Here is a 15,062-nt window from a genome sequence, read left to right on the forward strand (position 1 = left end):
TAGGCCACAACCTCGTGGTGATATACAGATTAATAGAAATGGGTTAAATTAAGATGTAAGAGTTAGCCAATAAGAAGATAGAGCTAACGGGCCAAGCAGTGTTTTAACTAATAAAGTTTCTATGTGATTATTTTGGTTCTGGGTGGCCAGGACAAACAAGCGGTTCCTTGCAACAGATAATAAGTAGATGTACCAGCTATGTAGCTTCAGGAAGACTGATGAATGGAAAGATGGACAAACTGGGGTGCATCATGGCTTCTTCAATCTGATTCTTGGTGTTTGTGCAACTAGGATGTATTCCTCGCCCCTGGCCTTCTTGCTTTGATATTATCACATTATTTAATACAATCTCTAGAAATCATAAATTAGTCAGACTAGACTGTGATATACCTACAATTATTCCCCTTTTTGCCTGAGTTAGTTGGAGTAAGTCTCTGTGTTTTGGAACCCATATCCTGTCTGAACAAGGCTGTGCAGTGGAAACTCTGCAGACAGGCATGCTTAGCACCCAGGCTCTACTGTTCTTCCAGAAGTCAACTTGGAGAAGCCTCATGTGTATCTGTGAGGAAAGGAAGCATTCCTCATTGGTCAAGTCTTTGTAAAGTGTTTTGGGATAATTAGTTAAAAGTCTTCAGGATGGGACATCACCTATCTTCTGGGTTTTGTGGCTAGAGTCCCACAAGAGCATTAAGGTATCATTTTCAGTCTGCCTTCCCCTGCTTAGTCCTCCAGAGCAAGCACACCACAATGCTAACAGCAAGGGCTCTTCTCCATGGTAATGGCAGTTCTGCATAAAAAAAGCAGTCCCTCCAGCATCTGGGCCCCAAGTGTAGAGATGTGTGCAGCTCTAGGTGCCAGTGTAATGGTGGAGGGCATAGATGAGTGGTGGGACTAGTCTCCCCCTTGAGAGTCCTCACGCCCCTCCTCACAACCGCATGTTCCCCCTGACTGTTGCCAGAATGAAACACAGCAGGGAGAATGAATGCCAGGGTCAATGGGTTTCAATTCACCAGCTTTCAGGACATGAGACATTTAGGAAGAACCACGGACTTTCTACCCACTCACAGGACACCTCTATCCAGCAGTTCTAATATGCATCGCATTTCCACTAATTACTAGCATCAAAGAGAAACCAAGCGGGTCTGGGTTCTCTTTCCAAGCCCCACTAATGAGTGAGCAAGCCGGCCTAGGACAAACTGGCAGGGTCTCAACACGAGAAAAAGAGGAACATAATGGAGCATGCTCTTCCCTTTCTCCAAACCCAGCCTAGCCTTGAACCAGGGCTGTCCACATGATACACAGAGGGATCCAACTCTACTGAAGAAGGCTGGATGAGAGCCATCGCCAGAGGGAAGAACATGAGCTTCTCAGCCAGATGCCCAGCTGGCCTCTCAGAACAGCCAAGGCAGGAAGACAGGCAGGAAGAGCACGGGCCAGGCCATCAGGAACCCTGAAACACAAGGGACATGAGTCAAGGGTTGAGCTTTGGAGCTTAGCAGCCAATGCCAGCTGGCCTCCCTGTCACTTGCTGTGGAAGGGAAAAGCAACATCGCCCTAGATTTGGTTGGGAAAACAAGTGCTTTTCCCATTTTCTTCTGGGCAGTTTTCTCAGCCTTCTTTGAAGATAGGTGGTATCATCTGATTGGATCTTGTCAGTGAAATAAGGAAATTTTAAATTCCATTTGTAAGACTAGTCATAAAAGCCTCCCTCATGCTCTCTCATTTGCCAAGTGTCCGAGATCTGACTCACGGAACACAGTGATGTGGCCAGGAATTACCAGAGGGTAGGAGGAGCCTGGCTTTCTAAGGACTTCCTGAGTCAGAACTGTATCCCCTAGCACAAAGGCATAGATTTAGGGTTATTGGTTATAGCACTAGCATTACTTACAGTGACTACAAATGCAGAGGCAGGAAGGATTAGAATGTGCTATCTCTGAGGCTTGAACTTTCTAGCTAGGAATCTTAGCTCTGTAACTACCTGGGTAGACCTGAATAAGACATTACCCTTCTCTGTGTCTCAAGTGTCCTTATGTACAAAAGGTAACTATTAATTGCACCTATTGATTTATCAGATTTCATAAGGTTTAAGTGAATCAATTTATATTCAGCATTTAGAATATCATTTGTGGACTGAGAGCTATAGTTCAGTGGCAACATGTTTGCATGGCAAATGTGTGGTTTTAGGTTCAATAAATAATGCTGCAATAAGATAAAATATAAAATATGTGCATAGAATGTGGTAAGTATTGTGTGAATGTTGATTTTGAAAATTAAACTGTGATATCTAGGATTTGTGTGTATGTGCATGCATGTGTCTGCATGTATGTGTGTGTCTTCTGCACACTATTTAATGTTCAGTGTAAAGGAGGGGGAATATTGAATGACAGTTGTCTAATATAAACATGCTGACCCCTTCGAGACCACTGCCAAATCACAGTGTCCCCCACCACCAACAACTGAAAGTCACTTGATGATGCCCTAGAGTGGGAGGAAGGGAGTGTGATTCTCAGGAACACAAATGTATGACAGTTTTTACAATAAGACTTGGACATTTGATAGTTAATCCTGAAGCCTCAGAAATGCTTCTGAGGGATTGCAAATTATGGGAAACACAGAGCCCTCTTGTGGTGGGCTCTCAGAAGCTCCATTTTTCTCCCCTAGAAGGGTCCAATGTTTGCAGCCCACCTGGGAAGTTCTGAGCAGACACTAACCTGAAGGAGTGGTGGAAATGAAAGAGACGTGAGGTCCCTGACTTCTAGGCGCTTTTACTCTGTGCTCTGTGCATTTCACACAGTGGGTCTTTCTTTCCTTAATGTCATCTGAAGTTATCGCCGAACTGTACTTATTTGGGAAATACTTAGTATCCAAAACATATTCTTCAATGTCTCTGGTCTTAAATTCTAAGTCATTCATCAACACCCACTCAGGCATATCTGTGCCGTGTGAAACTCTCTTGTCTCTGGTATGGTTAGTTAGGACCCTATGCACTCAGGCTCTGTCCAACCACTTGACACTTTAGCCTATGCCCTGTCTCACTTATTTAGTCAGCTCTTGTTGCCTCTGCCTGGAGGGTTCCACTCATCTCGTAGTTCCTGATCTAGAGACATTTGCTCTCTTGGTCAAATATTATTTCTTCTAACACTTCTGACTACCCTATCTTCCTACTTCGATCATTACACCATCAAACATTGTTTGGACACATTGCCATCCAAAACAAAGATTCCATTTCCCATGTTCATTTGCAGCCAGGTATAGCCACATAGCTAGATAATAAACAATGGGATACAAATGAAGGTGTGAGATGCCAGCTGCCAGAATCATAATGCTCATTGATTTCCTTCATGTTCTTTCTCTTCAAGCCTGGCTGTTATCTTGGACCATAAAAATGATGGCCACAGGCCGGGCAGTGGTGGTGCATGCCTTTAATCCCAGCACTATAGAGGCAGAGGCAGGCGGATCTCTGAGTTCGCGGCCAGCCTGGTCTACAAGAGCTACTTCCAGGACAGGCTCTAAAACTACAGAGAAACTCTGTCTGGAAAAAAAAAATGATGGCCACACCTGAAAGAGTAAGCTGGAAGAAGCTTGAATCTTTGATGGCTCGATCGTGGATTTTCTTACCCAAAGATTTCATTTATGTGTTAGAGAAATAAACTTCGCTCTGATTTAAGACTTTATTACTTGTGCCTATAGCTTCCTATAATACTACCCATCTTTTATTTCTTTTTTTTTTTTGCTTTTTATTGTCTATTTATTGTCCTGAAATATAAGTTCTATGAGTGTAGGCACCTGGCCTGTCTTGATCAGCAACATATTATCAGTTCCTAGAACAGTTCCTGGCACAGGGTAGCACTTGAAAAACACTTGCTGCTAAGCAAGTGTCTCCTGTGCTAGATTACAGAAGCACCCTTGGGTCAGCACCATTTCCCGGGTCAGGACCCCAGAACAGGGCCTGGTACACTGAAAGGGGTACATTGATGTCCAGAGGGTTGGAGGATGGAAGGAAAGAGACTCGACAGTGCTATGAGATCATACGGAAGCCATGTACCTGCAGTGCCGGGAGTCCCACTTGAGGTCTCGAGAGTCTGAGCACCTGTGGGCAAGAGCAGAAGGTGATGGTCTCCTTGGGCATCCTCTGATGCCTACAGTCTTGCTCCCAGCCCTCCTGAACCCGATTACTACCCCAACTGGCAACCCTCACTGTGGAGGCCAAGTCACTGAGACTTGGCAGGCGCATATCTAAGAACATTCCGTGCAGCTTCTGTCTAATCTTCCTAACAGGTTTGTGAAGAAAATCTCTTCACCTCCCATTTGCCTGGGAGGAAAACAGAGGCTCAGTGATGTCAAGAAACTCCCTAAGTTGATTTTTTTCAGTGTCAGAGTTGGGACTGCAGCTCCAGCATGACAGTCACTTCCCACCATCAGCTAGAAAGGGTTGAGAGGTGCCTAGGGTGTGGCAAAGTACCGTTTCGGGTGTGTCTGTGAAGGATTTTCCACCGATCAGCTCAAGGAATAAAAGACTTCCCTGAATGTGCGTGTAACTATTCTACAGCCTGGACTAAAGGGGAAATGGGGAAAACTCCATGGATTCCCTTCCTCTCCCTCCCTTCTCCCTCCCTCCCCTTTCCCTCCCTCACCGCAATGAATCAAACAGCTTTGTTCCACCTCATTCTGCCTCTGTGACCTTCTGCCTGGCTAGAGGCCCCAAAACATGGAGGCAAGCCACCATAGACCAAAACCTCTGAAATCAGGAATCCAAATAGGTCTTTCCTCTTTAGTTCTTTCCCCAGCAATCCAGTCACCGCAATGAATAGCTAAAAAGACCTGTGTGTTTGCCCCAAATCCCCCCTCCTCAAGTTGTCTTATGACACTGCACAGGGCTCCAAGTTGAGAGCTCAGTGAGGGGGCAGGGCCACTCAAGGCAGAACTTCCTCATGAGACAGCTCAGCCTGTTCATCCCAGAGGGAGAAGAGGGACCGGTGGTGACTGCCTGAGGTTGCCATGGGCAGCCGGGCTGATGATATACATAAAGCTGTTCAGCACAGAGTGCAGATAAAAATACTATTATTTGATGAGAATTCACATTACTGCATCTCAATTTCGTCAAGGCAGAAAGCTCTTCCTTTCTTGGAAGGAGGGGCTCTTGCTCCTCCAGTCAGGTGGCAATAACAACCACGACAGTACTACACACACCTGTGTCAGATGAATGAAGCATGAGAGAGTGGTTGCATTGTTTCCCCCATTTCCTATCTCCAGAGGATTGTGGCTAAATTTTGGAAAGCACATTCACCCTGCTAGAGAGGAATTACAGGACCCTGGGCCAGCTGTGGGGAAAAGCGGTGAAATCAGACTCATCTGGGTTCATTCGAACTCCTGCCACTCATAAGCAAGTGATCTTAGGCGAGTCTGTTAATCTCTCTGAACCTGGAGTTCTAACAACTAAATGAACACAGTTATGGGAGGATTAAGTATATTGATGAATGCAAGAGTTACACCCAGCCTCTATTACCCAGGCGCCGCCATAAATGCCAAGACAGTTCCACTCCATAGAAAGACACATTCACAGCGATGGGTGCAGCGAGAAAGAAGAAAAGCCTGGGGGGGACTGGCCTTGGTGACCCCAAGCATCCACAGGTAATTATTGACACTTGATCAGCTGTCCTTGCACCAGGACTCACATACTTACTTTTCCTACTGATGGGTCCTAAGTCCAGAACCTGGGCCAAGTTGATGCCTGGTCCACTGCTGCGGAGCCGACTTGTAGAGCAAGACTGTAGAGACACAGGACTCTTGTTATATCAGAATGTAAATACCTGGTTCCTATGTGCAGGTTGTCAAGGGTATGAACATCTGTGAACCTACGGCCTAAGAACTTGGTTAACCCACCCTATGGCCTTCTTTTTGATGCTATGGTTTCTTTCATCCGTGAGAATTCACAGTCACGCTTTAACATACCTGGGTTTGACTCTTATCTCTATCCTCTCCTGTATAATTGGGACAAATGTCTTTATCTATCTAGGATCAAATAGTTCACATCTAGTTTTATTTAGCTAGTTATTCATAATTCATTTATTCATTTATGCATAGAAGCATGTGTGGAACAAAGGACTGATATCAAGTGTCTGTCTATATTGCTGTCATCTTCTTTTTTGATCAAGATCTTTCAACCAACCTACAGCTTGTCCTTCTGGTTAGGCTGGTGATTTAGTGAGACCCCAGAATCCTGTCTCTGTCCTCCCAGAACTTGGGTTACAGACAACACTGGCATCCTAGTTTTCTCAGGGGTGCCGGGGATCCAAACCCAGGTCCTTCAGCTTGTATAGCGAGCATTTTAGCATTCAGATCGCTCCAGCCCTGCACATTTGGTTTTTAACATTAACATGAAGTATGACAGCGACATATAGACACATTGTAAGCACCCAAGGAATATCAGCCATTCAAACATTGCCCATTAGGTGTGAAAGTATGGGCTTAGGAGTCACAGCTCAGATGGGGAACACTCCAATTTTGATATTAACCTGTAACATCTAGCCCTATATGGGGCTGTGTCAGGGACTTCTCTGAGCCCCGGTTTCTTTATTTGCATCGTAGGCTTGATTAAATAGTCATTGTGAGAGCTCAAGTAGATAAGATGCAGGCGCTTTAGTGTAGGGCCTGACCCAGAGAAGGGACTGAGAAGGCCTCACCACAGGGTCACATTTGCCCCTCACTGAAAACCTGAGGTCCAGAAATAGTCAGCATTTGGGAGTTTCTCAGTTTTTGGAACCTTCATGGTCTTTACAAGTTAGTCATTTATAATCTGAGGATCTGCAACCCAACCTTCTACAAAATCTGAAACTTTTTGAGCTTCATCTTGTCCCTCAAAAACTTTAAGAGTTTGGATCATTTTGGGTTTGAAATTTTTGAATCAATGATGCTCAAGCTGTAACATCGTAATCATTCATAACAGATGTTATGCCAAGGAAAATTGGTCTGCCTTATGATGAGACAATAATTGCTCATAAATAGGCTTTGAGGATGCTCAGCCTAGACCTTCTTTCTTCTTTCTTCTCTTCCTTATACCCAGCCTCCCACCCATCTGTCTTTCCACCTCTTCAAGCATCCATCCATCCATTCAACCAACTTCCTTCCTTCCTTCCCTACTTCCTCTCCTTTTCCTTCCTGCCTCCCTCCCTCCCTTTCTCCATCCCTCCCTCTCTCCCTCCCTCCTCCCTTCCTTCCTTCCTTCCTTCCTTCCTTCCTTCCTTCCTTCCTCCCTATCTTCCTTCCAATTATGCATTTATTCATCCTTCTTTCCATCCACGACTCCAATAAATAAATGTAGACAGCCAACTGGGTACCAGTCCAAAGAGACACTCACTGGTTTACACTCTTCGTTAGTGGAGTCACATAGGTTCACCTCACAATGCAGGAAAACTAGGTCGTAATTTCCAGCAAACATGAACATCTGTACTGAGAACCGACTTTCTGAGGACACCCCATTCTCCTCCACGTTGATAGTGGAATCTTGTTGATTTGGGCAGCTAGGAGAATAAAAGAGACAAAGGTGTAACTTCTAACCCCACACTGGAGAGCATTAAAGAGCCCTCTGCCCCAGGTTCTGTCCATCATACTCTCATTTTTCTAGTCTGTCTTTCCACAATAAGTTTGCATGGTTTAAGTTTTGGGGTGCCCAGTTTCTAGGATGAATCAGAAGATTCCAGTCCCCATTTCTATGTAAGTGATTCGGGTCTGGTTAATCATCCTTATTGTGCCTCCATGGTCCAGTTTTTTTTACCTCCATACTCTTTTTAATTTTTTCTGTATTCTTGAGTATTCCATACACATGTACAATGAAATGTGATCATACCATCCATTTTCCTCTGACCCTCCATGCATCCCTTGATTGTAAAGCAGAGACAGGCATGTCCGTTTTATATAACTGAGATGAGCACTTAGGGAGATGACTGCGTTGCATTTCTCACTACAGAGCTGGCCACACAGCTGAGCCCAAACATGAATTTTACTAAGCACCATTAATATTTGAATTGTAACCTCCAGGCAGGCATTTCCTTTGTTTTATCATTAAATGACATACAAGAATATCTTGTCCTGTAATATTCATATATCACGTTCATTTTAATCAATATAAACATTTATATAATAGTCCATTATTACTCAATTGAACTATATTTTAACAGTAAACATAATGGGGGAGTTATCAAGAATACTAAGATGGGAAATTATTTGTATTTATTTATCCCACTCATCCAGCTTGTTTTAGTACTTTAGGTTAAAATATCAGGAATAATCTTCCAAGATCAATTAGGACGTAAAGGCAAATTATTTCCAAATAAAGTGAATCAATTTGCACTCAGCCAGCAATGGATGAGACAACATTTTTATCCAAACCTTAGCTACGAAAAGAACAAAACAAAATAAACAAAAACAATTAATCCCAGAGTGTACTGATACCTGTCTCTGATGATGAAGTACTTCACGGGGTCATTCTTATCTTTTGTGGGTGTGGCATAGCAGTTCCTCAGCAACAGCTTGAACCTGGAGTCATCTCCTCTGTCCAAGATGGCACCCACATAGAGCATAGACTCCACCTGAAGCTCCACTTGGGCCTCTTCATACGGTTGTGTGTAGCTCTGGTCTCGGAAGAGGGCCATCCTGACAGTGAACTCTCCTGCCCCGCCCACATCAATATTCAGGGAACTGAGAAGAGGAAAACCACAGGAGTGGAAACATCAGGCTTTGACAGGAAAGAAGCAACTAAATCAAGCCTTACACTATGACAATATTATGGAGAAAATGATGTATCTCTGAGCTGTAAATGAACTAGTTGATAATCCATTGAAACAGACCACTTATTGGCATTTAAGCTCTGAACTTGACAGACTAGCAAGCCTGTCTCCAGGATTTGCGCCCATTCCCCCTGTGTGGCAGCTACATCAAACTCTCACTCAAGGAACACGGGTTAGTACACAGCACCATCTTGTCACCTGGGCAATGGGGTTTGGGATCAGCTCTTACAGGCTCACAATTTTTTAGCCTTATGTCTCTTGTGTCCACCCCACAAGCTTCAGCTGATCCCAGTCTGAACAAGATAAATGACTTTCATTTTTATATTTATGAACATGGGCTCCAACACGAGATAGCCTGAAAACATTTGAACTTTGACATTCTTAATTCTTCGCATCCTGCAATTCTGTGAGCCCAGGAGGCAATTGGGGGGGATGAGACAAGCACCCTGGATTTCTGGCTGACAGTTTAGAAAAACCCCTTGGCAATTCTAGAGTTGTATAAAACCTAGTTTAATGAGCTTCGTTCTGGGAAAAAGGGGCAGTGGTAAACAAAATGCAAACAAAAGCCTTGCCTGGATCCAATCACACCAAACCATTGTTTCAGTCTATTTCTTGTGAGTATAGGTGCCGTTCTTGGAAAGTAGACTTGACTTAAATCTCAAGCCTGCAGGAAAGCCTCCTAGACCCCTTCTGATCTCTACCACGCAAAGATCAGGTCTGGGATCCATGCCTACTGACCCGAAGTACCCTATATTTCTCCTACGTTGCATTATCTGATTTGCAAATGATTATCAATTATGACTGTTGATATGATTGGTTGTTTGCTGCCTTTCCTTCAAGATGAATGAACTTGTCTGAAGTTTTTGCTTCCTGAGCACATTTCGAGCACCAATCCATGGTACAGCATTGATTCATAGTAAAAATCTTTACTAATCATTAGTTTCTTGATCATTCTCAATGTCCTTAGCTTCAATACAGAAATGTAGTGATCGGAAGCTCCTGCGGTGGGCGTGGTAGCACTGTGTGGTCATCACGGATTGTGTGTGTGATCATACCTTACAACGGGCCGAAGTGCAGTTTGGAGGCTGATCTTCATGTCCAGTGGGTAGGCACACTGGAAGTTGACATTGACGAGGAAGTCCCTGATGATAAAATCAGTGGCCAAGGAGAGGTTGTTTCTGTAGATGGCATGGGTCCCATTGTTCTTTGGTATAAAAAAATGAAAGCACATGAGTTTATGCAGATGTGTGTAGGTGTTTATCTCGAACTCAGATCTGTCTGAGTCCATAGTCAGTGTTCCCAACCATGCAGTCACCCTGAATTCTGACATCCCCCCAACCCTTCAGAGAATAAGGGGTCCTCTTTTTCCTGCAGCGCCAGTACTTACAGGAAGCCCAGAGTAAACACTAGAAACTGAATGACGAACCCTGGGGAAGAGTCAGGGGCTGCCAATGCTTGCTCTTTCCACACCACCCCTAACGAAGATCATTGTGATCAGAGCTGACCTCACGAAGCTCAAGTGCTAAGCCCAGCCTAGCCTCTTCAACATGGACCAACATGTGTAAATCCACAGAACCCTGGCAGCCTGATGAGGACAAGCTATTTGCCTACAATCTCACTGCTCTAAAGATGCTTCTGTGAGCCCAGATCCCATCCGCTACTACAGCAGAGTGAATATCACTTACTTCCAGAATGTTCCCACAGGCATTAGCCCCAACGGGGCTGGTGGCGGACACCCAGTTGTTGGGCTCATTCTGCATGATTCCACTGCAGTTCCGGTCATTCAGGAAGGTAATGATCTCCTCCTTGAAACCCAGACCTCCCAGCAAGCACTTGTCCAGCTTCACCTTGATCTCACTAGGTCCACAGTCCAGCTCAGGCTGCAAACTCTGAGGATCTAGGAGGTCAAGAGAAAGGTCAGTGGTGTGGACAGAGAGCTGGAATCAATGAGGAACGTCTTCCTTTTCTGCCTTTTGGCAAGCTGACCATGCCCATCGAGCTGCAGGATAGACTAGATGGGGTCAGAGACCCCAACAGAAGTCACACTCACACTGATAAAAAGAGGTCTCCGACTAAAGACTTCCAAGCATCTCAGATACAGGCTTGACTTAGCTGCTCTTGGAAAACCAAAGTGGTTCTATATTCGACACTAAACCAAAGCCAGATGCCCGTGTCACCAGTGTTCCAACAGCTGACCTGGAAGTCTGGTCTGGCCCCACCCTCCCTCACCCTTGCAAACCCACTGGCTTCATAACAAGTAGCCTAACTAAATCTCAAGATGTCCCCAGTGTCAGTTCCATGGCCCCTGACACTGGTCCCTGCCTTATCCTGACCCTGTCTCATTACTTTTGCCCTGTCTACTCAGCCCCAGGAGCTACTCACCAGAAACACTGAGGTCTGGATTACAGACACAGGTCCAGGAGCCATCTTGGAGTAGAACACATTTCTCCTCGGGACGGCAAGTGATATCACACTCGGTGGGTTCAAGGGTGGGTGCAGGGGTGGTTTTAGGGGTGGGTGCAGGGGTGGATATAGGGGTGGGTGCAGGGGTGGTTTTAGGGGTGGGTGCAGGGGTGGATATAGGGGTAGGTGCAGGGGTGGTTATAGGGGTGGATGAAGGGGGGGGTTCTAGAGGGACAGAAGAATAAGAATAAGATGCAGAGCAGGGAGGGTCTATGTCCTCCCAAACCATCTCATTCCTTCAGTCTTTATAAACACATGAGATTCTTGCCAGAAGAGCCAAACCTCCAACTCATAGTTCCTGATTCCCATTTCCAGCAGAATGAGTAACATCCCTGAAGCTGCCAGGCCAAAGATTTTAAGTCCACGGTTGCCAGAGTTATAGGACCTGGGTTTAAAGCCTGGCTCTTCTGCATCCCAGCTCTGTGACACAGGGAGAGCTCTTGGACCTTTTTGTGCTCCAGATGCTAATGTGAATGACTACATAGACCCCCATTTCATGAACTGACTAGGAAGATTCAGGGAATCCATATGTTTAAAGTGAAATGGTCGCAGATGCACTATGAGCAATGCAAGCTGTTAGTTTTGCCCTTTTGTTTCAGATAAGAAAACAGGTTTTAAGAAGAATAAAATTTGACAAAAGTAAAATTTGAATGAGCCTGGGTTCTTGATATGATTTGTGTGTGTGTGTGTGTGTGTGTGTGTGTGTGTGTGCGCACACGCACGCGTGCGCGTGCTGTGCATGGATGTGTGTGTGTGTGCGTGCACATGCTGTGCATGGATGTGTGGGTGTGAGCACTCACCTATGCACAGAGACTAGAGGAGGACTTCAGGTGTCCTGCTCAGCCCCTCTTCACCTTATTCCCCTAAGACAGGGTCTCTCATTGAACCTGGGTCGAGACTGGCAGCTAGTAAACCCCAGACTCCTGTCTCTGATTCCCAGTGTTGGGGTAACAGGCGAGCTTGGCTGTCTTCAGATTTTTACATGGGTGCTGAGGGTTGTCCCCACAGTCCCCACACTCGTATAGCAAGCACAATTTAGCTACTGAGTCTTCTGACTCGCCTGGAATTATGCAATATGCATTTATAATTCAGGCTATCTCACACTCAAATGTGAATCTCTGGCTTGTGCCTGGCAGCTCCCAAATAATGTTTCCATGTGTATTTCTGACAGGAGCCTAGTGGTGGTGGCTGCTTTGCTTAGTCTCCTCTTGGACCTTTCTGGATCCTCTGAGTCCTGGGCACTAAAAGGCACTCTGTCCTGCAGCTGCTGCTTACCTTTTCAGTATCTCAGACTGCATTCAGGGGTTCTTACCTGTGCAGTATCTCAGACTGCATTCAGGGGTGCCCTGGAACTTGTATACATGAAAGATTCCTGATTCTTCTGAGCAGGCCTTCACCTTGACCTCAGAACTCCAGAAGCAACAGTTTTCATTCCAGTTGGCACAGGCAGTGTGGCTGACAATGCCATCTTCCAGGTTGGGGTGAGCTCCATTCAGCCACATGGGAGCAAAGGTATGGCACCGGAATACTTCCACACAGGCCTCTGGCATCCTCACTCCTCCTTCACCCACAAAGCGGTACCAGCCCTGCAGATTGTCATCACACGCATCTGAGACCTCCGTGTACTCTGTGCTTCTGGACGGGTCATCCAGGGTGATGTAATTCTGACAAGGGTCAAAGCAGGAACCAGATGCTCCACAGTCCAGCCCATCAGAGCCACTGTTCCTGGGGCCTCCATAATCTGGGAAGAATAGACAGCGTGCAGGTTTATTAAGCAACTCCATAGCCTTCAGGGTTTTTATTCCTTCTCCATTCTGCTTTGAATGCCCTAATGATTCCAGTGAGGCCAATAGGTAGGTACACACTGCAGTAATTAATGCCAGACTTTGTCTCTCAGGGAGCAGAAGGGTCAGGAAGAACTTTCCATGGCATTTTGCGTGCAGCAAGGACATCCCAGCCACCACCTTACATAACCCCACTGCCCCACCCAAGGTTTCAAAGAGCTTCTCTGTGAGCCACTAGCAGGACACTGTGTGTGTCCCGTTCAGTCAATGTTTGTTGTTCTCAATATATCATACAGGATCCCTGAGAAAATCCCCAGATATTAGTGAAGTGAATGAAGCAGAAACAAATGTTATCATGTTGCTTGATTTGGCAAAATATGTTATAAAATGAAAGTTGTCCTAAGTTGGACCCATCTCTAGAAGTAAGCACAGATTTGTTGTATAACCCTTGGGATTTTCCCATGCCTGTGCAAACACAGACACACACACACACACACACACACACACACACACACACAGAGAGAGAGGGGGGGAGGAGACAGAGAGTCATTTTAAAACATTGGTGGTAACCTTTAATGTATTACAAAAACAGCACTGTTCCCTATCAGTAGGTAATAGCACGGGTCGGCATCCACAGATCAATCAGGCCACTCAATCTCAAGCTTAGTATTACTGGCATATTATTGGCTGTGTTATTCACTATTGTGTAGCTGCCATCAAAACAGAATCAGAGAACCCTCGACCTCTACCCTCTCAATGCCAGTAGCCACTTCTGAAGACTCCGGGCATCACCGATGGTCCCAGAAAGCTGAAATCACCTCCACTGAAAACCACACATCTAACAGGGCCATTTCTGCTGCTGAGTTTTCACTTGGGGGTTGAGGGAGGGGGTGAGCCACGATGTATGAAGAGGCAGAGAAGTAACGAAGGGGATGGTCAGAGTCTGGAAGAGAAGATTTAAAGTCAACTCTGATCTGCTGGCTGGTGACCTTGAAAAGTGATAAAGCTCTCCTAGGACTCAAATGCAAAACCACCCCAATAGTTCAAGGTTTCCAGATGCCCTTCCCACACCTCGAGCCCTGACATTTGTACACCTGTGATCTTGTTCCTGTGATTGACTTATAGAGACTTTTTTCAGTGATTCCTTTTTAAAATTAAATAATTAAGGGATACTGAAGAGATAGCATGAAGATGTGAGATTGATCACAGAGAACTCGCTTTAATGAGCTGGGCACAGTAGAATGAGCTTCTGATTCCAGTGCTGGAGAAGTGGGAATAGGCAGCTCCTCAGGGGTTCACCAACCAGTCAACCTAAGCTGTGGCGGAAGTGAGAAACCCTGTCTTAAAAATCAAAGTGGATGGTACCGGAGAAATGGCATCTAAGGTTGTTCTCTGGATTCCACACGTGCATGCTGTGCACACGCATGCGCGCGCGCACACACACACACACACACACACATGCATGTGCATACTCACAGTTACAAATATATAGATAAGTAAGTTTCATCTAGAGGAAGAATATCTCTGATAACATAGGAATGTAGGGATGGTTGTATTGTTATATTATTTAATATTCATAAGTAAATATACAACCATTTTTTTAAAAAAAAATGAAGGGCTTTCCAGGCTGCCAGAGTCGTTTTGGGGAGGAGTGCTTCATTTTGGAGGTAAATACTTAAAGATAAAATGAGATGGTTACTGTACAATGCCACACACAACACCCAGATGCAGCCAGTTACCCCTAGAATGATAACCTAAGCATCTCTTTGGGCTCACAATCTTATGTGCGCCAGTGAGACTTTGCTTTAAAAAGGCAGGGAAAGGCCATTTTCCAGTCTTGATCATGCTTGTGTTTGCTCTTAGGAGAGGAATTGTCCTTGTTATTCTTGGGTCATTTCCAGAGCACCCTGTGCTTTCCCACGGGAGTAGGAGCTCAGCTCTCGGAGCTCAGTTTTCTTCCCAGCTTCCCACCATAGGGCTCCTCACATTTGCACTCCCAGCCGGGAACTTTTTCTGCAAGTGTCTGGAT

The 15,062-nt window shown here is 45.3% G+C and overlaps 1 protein-coding gene across 1 annotated transcript in view; it reads right to left on the bottom strand.

Annotated features, from left to right (window-relative positions):
* Nucleotides 1-1,391: 1,391 nt before the first annotated feature.
* Gp2 (glycoprotein 2) overlaps nt 1,392-15,062 on the bottom strand; it is a 14,324-nt gene continuing 653 nt past the window's right edge. The window contains exons 2-10 of the mRNA XM_005351066.1: nt 12,561-12,990; nt 11,169-11,281; nt 10,472-10,683; nt 9,842-9,990; nt 8,452-8,697; nt 7,358-7,520; nt 5,684-5,768; nt 4,046-4,090; nt 1,392-1,450 (exon numbers count right to left, since the gene is read on the bottom strand). Coding sequence (XP_005351123.1) covers nt 1,392-1,450; nt 4,046-4,090; nt 5,684-5,768; nt 7,358-7,520; nt 8,452-8,697; nt 9,842-9,990; nt 10,472-10,683; nt 11,169-11,281; nt 12,561-12,990 — 1,502 coding nt within the window. The remainder of the gene's footprint in view (nt 1,451-4,045; nt 4,091-5,683; nt 5,769-7,357; nt 7,521-8,451; nt 8,698-9,841; nt 9,991-10,471; nt 10,684-11,168; nt 11,282-12,560; nt 12,991-15,062) is intronic.

Source organism: Microtus ochrogaster, chromosome 8, assembly GCF_000317375.1.
Source record: "Microtus ochrogaster isolate Prairie Vole_2 chromosome 8, MicOch1.0, whole genome shotgun sequence".
NCBI classification, from domain to species: Eukaryota; Metazoa; Chordata; class Mammalia; order Rodentia; family Cricetidae; genus Microtus; species Microtus ochrogaster.